General features: G+C 29.9%; 1 protein-coding gene across 1 annotated transcript; it reads left to right on the top strand.

Annotated features, from left to right (window-relative positions):
• Positions 1 to 760: 760 nt before the first annotated feature.
• On the top strand, positions 761 to 2,835 carry LOC111037896 (the record flags this gene model as incomplete). Its single annotated transcript, XM_022320742.1, has 3 exons — positions 761 to 912; positions 980 to 1,110; positions 1,392 to 2,835. Coding segments are annotated over 3 exons (1,727 nt in total), but the record flags the coding sequence as incomplete, so codon positions are not given.
• Between the last annotated feature and the right edge of the window lie 7,314 nt (positions 2,836 to 10,149).

The raw sequence follows: 10,149 nt of genomic DNA, 5'->3' as shown, positions 1-10,149 counted from the left end.
CCGATTTGCTGTGCAAATTTAAAATTTGTATCAAATATATTTAACATTTTTACAGTATTTATTTATTATTTATTTTAATTGGGCTAATATACTTAGTCTATTAGTCTAATTAGGTACTCAACTATAGTTTATATTTCACCATAATAATGACGTGATTCACAATATTACTTACCCAAGACTGACTATGTCCCAAAACTTGTTAAAATACGTAAAAAAAAAATTTGTTATTGGCGCGCGTGGCAGTCAAGTAGCGTTGCGCGCATGCGCATAAACGTAAAATCGTAAACTTTGGAAGGCTATAACTTCTAAAATAATAGTTTCCGGGAAAAAAAATTACACTATCGTTTTAAGCATAAAAAAACAAGTCTTTTGAAAAAAAAAAATTTGAAAATCGTGAGGGGGTTGGTAAAGTAGATTTTAGCCAAGTAGGTCACAGAGTAAAAAAAAAAAAATAATTATAATAATTCAAAAAGAATAAAAAATATTGCAAAAAACTTTTACTGAATTCCTGGTCTAGAACCTGGGGTGTTACAGGCCGCAACCAATTTGAAGACCACTGCACCACACCTAACTATATGAAGATATTACCAAATTACTTATTTAAGAGACTTGTGAAAAAGCGTTAAACTTCATAGGCCTGTAACTTGAAAACTAAGTCCGAGCCCCAAATTCTGACTTCACTATCGTTTTAAGCATACAAAACTACATAGGTTCAAAAAAAAGAGTGTCCGGTAAAGTATAAATATACCTCTTTTTGTAGACTGTAAAGTTAGTATTGTTTTAAAATTACAACTTGTACCATATCTGCTACCAACCAAAACATTGATAAGATCTTCTGACCCTAAAACTATCAAAAAAAATTGGAAACCCTCATCAGTAGAGTCTGCGGCTGCTTTTATCACACATATTGCTGTAAGTTTTATTAAAAATTGTATATTTAAATTTTCAGTTTATATATATATTTATATTTTTTGGGTAGAACATATCTCAATTAGAGGCTGATATAGTCCAAAGAAGAGATAAATATCAACATGTTGGCAGTCAAATCCAGCCTTATATGTCACCTTTTATCAATGAAATTAAATTTAAAAAACTTTTTGCAGCTTCCAGGTGTTTATAATACAATAATTAATTATATGAATGATACATCCAAAAATAATGAAATATTAACATCATTTTTAAATGGATCATTATGGAGAAACATACAAATTAAATTCAAAGGTTTTACCAATTTTTGTTTATTATGATGTTGAACTCGGAAATCCTCTAGGATCACATTCAGGGATCCATAAAATGGGATGTGTTTACTATACAATTGCTGCACTTCCTCCTGAATATCTTTCTTCACTTGAAAACATTTTTACAGTTTATTTATTTCATTCAAATGATAGAGAAAAAAAGTTTTCAAATAAGCAATTATTTTCTGCTTTGATTAAAGAACTATTAGATTTACAAGAGAATGGTATAAAAATAATGATAGATTCTACAGAGATAACTATTTATTTTGCTTTAGGTCTGGTTTTAGGGGATAACTTGGGATTGAATTCTATTCTTGGTTTTGTTAGCAGTTTTTCTGCAAATTTCTATTGTCGCATATGTCGGTCACATAAATCAGATATGCAACAAATGTGTGTTGAATCTGAGCTTTCAATTAGAAACAAACAAAATTATGAAGTCGATCTTGCAACACAGAATCCTTCCTTAACTGGTATTATTGAGCCATCTATTTTTCATCATATTCCTTATTTTCATGTGACCAATAATATTGTATGTGACTTTATGCACGACATTCCGGAAGGTGTAGCACGCTATGATATGGCTTTAATTATTAATGGTCTTATTGAACAAAAGTATTTTAAATTGGAGGAATTAAACAATAGAATTATAATGTTTAACTATGGTGTGACAGAAAAAAAAAATTCTCCTCCAATTATTAGAGACACTGATATTAAAAAAGGTTGTATTATTATGTCAGCATCAGAAATGCTGTGTATGGTGAGATATTTTTGTTTGATGGTTGGAGAGTTAGTCCCTTATGAGTCATTACATTGGAAACTATATTTACTTTTACATAGAATAGTAGACTTGTGTTGTGCTAGAAAAATACAACGTGATAGTTGTATTTTATTAGATTCCCTAATTTCTGAACATAACAGACTATACTTATTACTATCTAAAAAAAATTTAAAGCCTAAATTTCATTTACTAACACACTATGGTAGAATATTGCAAAAAAATGGTCCTATTATTTTTACTTCAAGCATAAGGTTCGAAGCAAAACATAAAGTATTGAAATCTATTGCAAACGCAATTCCTTGCCGTATAAATTTAGGTTATACTTTGTCCTACAAATTACAATTACAGATGGTGATGCGTTTTCTTACTAATGCTAGCCTTGGTGAATCAGATTTAAAACTAGGATTGGGTAAAGAAATACATCTATCTTTAGAATTTCCTAGTAATTTGATTACCAAATTACCAAATGAACTCAAATTAAAATGTTTTTCGTATTCATGGTTGGAATATAAGGGAGTTTACTACAAAAAAAAAGTTCTATTGGTTTTAGAATCTAATTTAGATAATTGCATATTTGGTGAAGTAATTTTTATACTTGTTGGTAAATCTAAAATTCCTTTTTTTTTATTTAAACCTGTGTGCACAGTTGGTTTTGACTCTCATTTTCATTCATTTGAAATTAAAATTGATAATTCTGATATAATTAATTATACAGAATTAATTGGCTGTTATATTAGTGAATTATCTGATACTACACCAACAGTAGCTCGTACGATTGGCAATTTTAAGACATATGCTACATTAAGATATGCAACTTAAAAAAGTTTTTTAATGAAATTAATATTAAATATATATGTATTTGTTTAGATGTTATTACTAATTGTAAGTCTTTATTTAATGGATGTACCTAATTACTAATTATATGTTTAATATGTATACTAATTGTATAAATGTATGATTTTTTTTATTATAATGTCTAAAAATAAGCCAACATTTGTTACCATAAAAATACAATAAATAATGAATTATTATAATAATAATAATAAAAGTATTTATTAATTATCATTTGCACCTATCTATAATTAAGTCTATATTCATAAATCATAGTCATATTAAATCAATGACTGTAATATTTTGATGTTTACAGGTTTTATACTGAGGTTCTGATTTTGATTTTTTTTCAAACAAAAAGTATTATTAAGTGAAGATAAATGCAACGAGTAGTTAATTTAACAATCCAATAATCTATATTGATATCTCATCAAAGTTGTTTTGAATACAATATTATATTTTTACTTTCAATAGAATAAAGTTAATTTAATTTAGTTCGGTGTTATTTTAACACCAACTAATATTAAACTGAGATATTACCAACCATTTTAATTTCAATTATAAATACATGTTAAAACAACCACAAATGAGCCTTAGCTCAAAAACGACGTTCAAATGTGTATAACATTGACACTTTTTGTTGTTAAAATAACTACAGATTTCCATGCGTGTACTGATTCTGATTCTCCTGAAGAAGAAATCTTAAGTGTATCAGATACAGGTATGCATACAAAATTGCTTACATATTATTGTGTTACATGCAAATTATACTCCTATTTGTCCGTAGAAATGTGTCTGGTCCCACAATTTCCATGCACAGAATGTACAAAATCATTTACTTACTTATCATATCTGCTAAAACACCTTCAAACCCACAACAAAGTAGAATGCACAATATGCTTTAAGCTACTATCATCTACAGAGGCTTTCAAACGACACATGTCCTTACATAAGAAAAAAAGAAAACGTAAACACAAGTGCCAAACATGTAGCTGCAAATACTATCAATTGAGTGATTTAGTTTACCACATCAAAACGAAACATGAGTAGAGCGAAAAAATTAAATGCAGTCATTGTGAAAAAGTTTATACAACAGAGAAATTGATGAAGGCTCATGTCAAAGAGATACACCTGCAACTTAAAACATTTAAATGTTCATATTGCGAAGAAAAATTTGACAGTTCGATCATTCTGTGTCGAAAAACATAAAAAAGGTAATTCAAATATAATAGTTTTACAAATAATTTTAAAAAAATTTATTTTATTTAATTTAATTTTTCTCAATTTGTACATTACATTTCAAATACAATTGTTAAATTTTTATTTTATTCAGGAACACGCTGAGCCGTAAACCATACTGCTTTACACCTGCGACTTGGCTGCTCGAATCAACGGCATTATTTATTTTTATAAAGTACAAAATTTCGATTTTTAATGAATTATAAACTTATAGATATCTACCGGTATAGTGCATATCGTGTCCACCCGGCACTTATAATATGAAATAAAATTACTTAAAGTCCAAATACTTAGGAAGATGTATTTTTAATAATTTGACATAATATTTTAAGGTTTTGAGTGAAGAGATAATAGTATTGGTTTTACAATAATGTGTATTTTTTTATGTCTATAACCACATTTTCGTGTAGTACAAGTTTACAACTAGTTCGAACGTTTTATTAAACCTTTGCCTCCTATTATAGGACATAAATGGCTTCTTGGTATTTTCAAGAGTACCTTTATCGATATTGTTAACCGTTTTTCATTAGTAAAAGTACTAACTAAATAAGTAGCTAAAAAATTGAATAATAAACGAAAATATGGCGCTGAGAATGATTGAAAAAACTATAGGGGGTGTAGAGCACCCTCTTCCCAAACTATAAGCATTATTTTAAAGCATTTATTCGATGCTGCTGTGCTGTGCGAAAAATTTATAATTCTATGAATATTTCAATTTTAAATGTCAAACAGTGGAAAATAAAAGTCGAAATGTCGAAATTAAAAGTCGAAACTACAATATTTTTTTTCTAGTTGGCACTACTACGCTTCCGTAGTTATCTTTATCTTTATCTAGATAAATTATTAGTTATCTATTCCCAACACTGCCCCTGAGTCTACGGCTCTGATGCAAAGGAATTCAAACTTAACAACAGGCGATAGCTTGACCCAGTGATTCTATTATCATCCATTTTTAGATCGTTGTTGGTATTATGTTTATCTACAGGACAAAATAGTAATTAATATTGTTACAAATGTGCAAACACTAAACTATACAGTCGACATTTTAGAGAAAGCGTGTACTGAATATTTGAATATTCTTTATTTTATTAAGGTTGATTTAAAACTCTCATCAATTAGTTATAATATAATTAGTTCTACATTTATCTATTATGCTGATCGTAATTAATCGATATTAATTGTATGAAAAATGAGATAAGTACACTTAAATTTGATAAAATTATGTATCCGTGTTATACGTTAAAAAATATGTCATATGAAAATAGCAAATCGATATTGTGTTTATTTAAAATGCATCCCAAATCTATATAATCTAATAGTTGGCCTTGGGAAAATGGCCTGCATTTACTTGTGCACTGCGTATTCTAATTTGTAACTATATACTAAAAACTACATTAACACGGTAGCCAGTTTAGATACCAATATGTATATGATATATAATGTTGGCGAGGAAAATAATTATACTTTGTAGAAAAATTAATTTTCATGTACCGATCAGCTGCATCGGAATATAAGTATTTATCACCTATAGCTCGAAAAAAAATGTATATCGAATCGTTCGGAGACGATAATTCGGTTCGAAACTCCGGAAATGTGTTAACCACTTTTGTTCTTTTCTTTTTCGTACCTACGTCTATTATTATTATTATTATTATTATTATTATTATTATTATTGTTGTTGTTGTTGTTATATTTTTTTCTTTTCTTTACAACATGTAAAGCGTGCGGTCGGATGAACATGTCAGTGGATCCGTCCAAAAATAAAAAATCCTGAAATAACAGCTACAGCTGTCTCGCGGCCATCGGTGATTTATATGCGAATGCGGAAAGCGATAATAATAATAATATTGTACAATAATAAATACACAACATACCCATGACTATATTTCATTTTAGTAACTCTGCCCGTGACCATTCCCCAAGCACATTGATTATATTACAAACTATAATAATATTATTATGATCGTGTGCGCACCAAGTGTCTACTATTATATACTAGCTACCTAAGGACGATTTCCTTGCACATCGTGTGAGTTCATATGACGATTTTCAACAGAGCTCATAACAGTTCAACAACAATAATTATTATCCTGATATCCGCGGTGTTCTCTCGCAATAATTTAGATCCAGGCGGCAGTCACACGGCCTAACCTATGTAATTCGTGAATCGTGTTATACTAACGTGCTATTAAGGGGGACAGGGTACCGTTTGTTTGTTTACTGTGCCTATATACCATAATAATATTATTGTAGGCATTAGGTATATTATGTTCTGCGATGAAAAGTCGTCATGATTGACGGAGAAGTCATAACGAATCGTAATAATTGACCGGTAACGAGTACAAATTGTGTGTTTTGAGGTTAACACAAAAAAGTACAAATCGCAAGAATCGTTCCATGAAAAATTTCTCACGACACTGATGACTGACGAGTGAATTTTTTCGTGAAATGCATTAGGTTTATATTTATATTTTATTTCGTAGTGGTTCGATTAACTATATTATATGCTCACCTCTATACTTAGATAAAATGTATTCATTGTTTTTGGATTTCAGGATTCTTTGACAAGAAAATCTTGTATTCCGATTACGTTGAACAAAGTTTAGACCAGCATGAAAAATTATAATTCTATCATGGTATATTCGGATAATACACGGTGCAAGACATATTCAAGTTTAAACCGTTTCTATTATTATAATAAAACAGTTGTCGGGAACATATTTTTATCATCGTTTTTGTTTTTGAAATCAATTACATACCCATACCTATGGAAATGTTATTTAGCTATTTAATGTGCCATTTAAATTTATTCAATTCAATCTTAAGTTGCGAATTATTCCACTGTACATAGTATAGGGTATTTGTCTTGCAGCTATTCGGTTGTTCTTTTTTTTTAAGCATAATGTCCTGTGACACGTACGATTAACGACTATTGTCGAAGTGTAGAACACCTGCTATTATTGTACGGCATCAGTGTCTCGGTAGATTACAATGAGTATAAGTGTATAATATATAAATATAATATATATAGTGGCAGTAGTCTACATAGAGGTTTCCTATTCAGCATTGTTCGATTTATATTCCATTCAAATACAAAATGGATAGAATTTATTTTCTCATAGGTAGGTACCTAATGTTTTACTTTTAATGAACCGAGTAATGTATCGCACGAATACATGGTACTAATTACTGGTGTACGGACCACTTTAGATTTTTTTAAGTAGGTATTTACATAGTTACTTTAAAAGTGCATTTTTAAGTAACGGATTTAAATGTTTGGATAAATATAAAACACAACTATATAGTACGTAGTTTGTGATATTATGCGTAGGTGCATTGTATTGATATAATATTGCCTTTGGATTTTGTTCTTAATTTTTTCCAGGTTTGTTAAAATTATTGTATTTTCATCAAGCTATTTTATTATGGTTTCAAATTCATTGATTTATTTGGACGAGCAAAAATGCCAATGAAAAATGAAATATAAGATGATATATATATATAATATATATGGTAGAGTACAACAATTTAAAAAAAAACTTTACATCAAGTTAATTAAATTAATTACAAAATAAATAAGTAAAAAAGCATCAAATCATCAAATTCTTTCTTGTGAAATGATTCGTGTTTAAAAAAGTCGATTGAAAGTAACACACGCATTCGTTAAAAAGAACAGTAATTGAACATTTCTAGGGGACGTTAAACATTCCTAGTATTTCCTACCGTCGAAAAATATTGTCAAATACCTTCAGTGTTCTGATGAGACAACACTTCATCATAGACACATACATAATATACACCGTATAGTCAAATATTCCTGTGTATGAAAATGGGTAAGACTGAAATTACTATAATTTAATATAATATGTAATTAAGTAACTAATATAATTATAATTTATAAGACATGGTTGTAAATAATTCATCACGTTGTCAAGTATGATTACAAAGTATATTTTAAACGTAGCAAAGCGTATTCATTATTTTCCAAACTATCGTCAACGTTAATTAAAGATGTATGATTATTCAACATTTTGTCGATGAACGATTAGGTAGGTACTTAATGACTAATGATGAGTGATGATATTAAACAAAGCTATTAATCTCAAACAATGCGTAATGCGTATATAGTGCCGAGGGCCGAGATTTATTTATCACAATTAGGTACCAATAATAAGGTCAAACAATAAACTGGAAAATAAAGTAAATAGAAAAAAATTATTACTAACGATATATTGCAATAAAAAAAAATTCTCGAAGAAAACATAATTTAATTTACAAAATGTAAAATAACAAATTAAACATATGTTATATTGGGCAACGAAGATAACTTAAAATAGTTTTCTTCATTCGGCCTGTATAATTGATTAACCACTATCCAAGTTTCCTGATTAATAGACAGAATTCCTTAAAATATATTATCTGGAAATGGAGAGCTGTCTTTTCCTTGACATTTTAACAACGATAAAAACAATATTACAAGTTTCAATATATTTAAAACTTAAGATCATTGTTCTGCTCTTACGTGACACACATATAAAATATAGATAAAGTGCATACATGCTGTCCTCGATAAGATTTCCTCCTTTGCGGCAGTGTATCATTAATTTTTTTTTTAATTATCGGTCATTCATTACATTACTTCGCTCAATTTTCCTATGGATAGTGGCGTCAGGTATTTTATATAATTGTACATCTATTATACACAAGGCGGCTTTGTTGTGTCCAAATAACAATAACAGTGAAATACAATTTCCGTTTATTGGCGAGTATCAACAACAAATTACACTATTTTCCAACATATACCCGAAAATCACTCTGCAACTGCATCAGATGTACGTACTACGCACGTCCAATTGGTCGAATATTACTATTACGACTGTACTATATCTACGATGGGCATCATTCGACTTATTTTTTGGAGAGCGCTTTCACAGCTCAAAAAAGTGATTTGGAAAAAAATCTAAATCAATCTAAACATTCTAAACCAATCCTACACGGTACCTATACGGTAATTATTGTCTCTTATTCATTATTGCTTCATTCAACATCTAAAATCGTTAATATTATTATTATTATTCTATTAAAATTTTAAACTCGTTTTTCATCGTTCCGCTGCACTGCACTGAGCGCGTACCTATTTATGTGTATTGTACGTCTCCCCCACTCGTCCCCCCCCACCAAAAAAAAATCATCAGACAAAGTCTGTAACTTAAACAACTTGTACGTGCACCTACTACAGTGGTGTTTATACACAATAATACGTGTATTCAAATGTTATATGTAAACCTATTGTATGTATTGTTTATATATTATTATAGGTAATCCAAACAACATTGCGTAACGGCGGTAAATGAGATCGCGCTTGAGACGCTCCTCTCGTATTTTAATAATAAATAATACATAATAGGTACGTTATTCTGACCAAAAAATATTACGGCGGCGACGGCGGCGTTATTTCAGTCAAGGCGAACGTGTTTCCCGCGTATTGCACACAATTCGGCTGCCGCGTACCTGAATTATACAGTATATTATAATAATACTAACTTATTATTAACATATACTATGCACACTTACACTTTACAGTACTGTGTAATATTATTTAATGAATTATATGTACATATATTATATACGTACGTCCGGCACCGCTCGCGACTTAGGGAGAAATAACGTTTAATTTGTGCGTGGGATAGGACTACAATGCATTTAATTTGATTTTCGTGTGTTTCGCTTACCTATGCATTATAACTTTAAATTATACCTATATCGTAAAATTATATATGAACACTTGTAGGCCGCAGCGAAACTTAGGCCTGTGATTATGACCAGGTACACGTGCTGCTGTACACACGCATCGTGCGAGTGTGTGAGCAGCGTGCACGCGTATATTTTAGAGGAAAAACCAAGCAGGTTTACCATCGTACGTAGGGTCAAATGGCAATTGGCCCGAAACGAAATAAAAAAAACAAAACAAAACCGTTGTACGGTATTTTTGTTTTTATCTTTTACGCAATTTTGCCCGGACATACCACGAACGCGCGTGTATGAGAAAATCGGAGTAAAAAA

The sequence above is a fragment of the Myzus persicae genome, unplaced genomic scaffold, assembly GCF_001856785.1.
Source record: "Myzus persicae strain clone G006 unplaced genomic scaffold, MPER_G0061.0, whole genome shotgun sequence".
In the NCBI taxonomy this organism is placed as follows: Eukaryota; Metazoa; Arthropoda; class Insecta; order Hemiptera; family Aphididae; genus Myzus; species Myzus persicae.
This window is presented reverse-complemented; position numbering and strand designations above follow the sequence as displayed.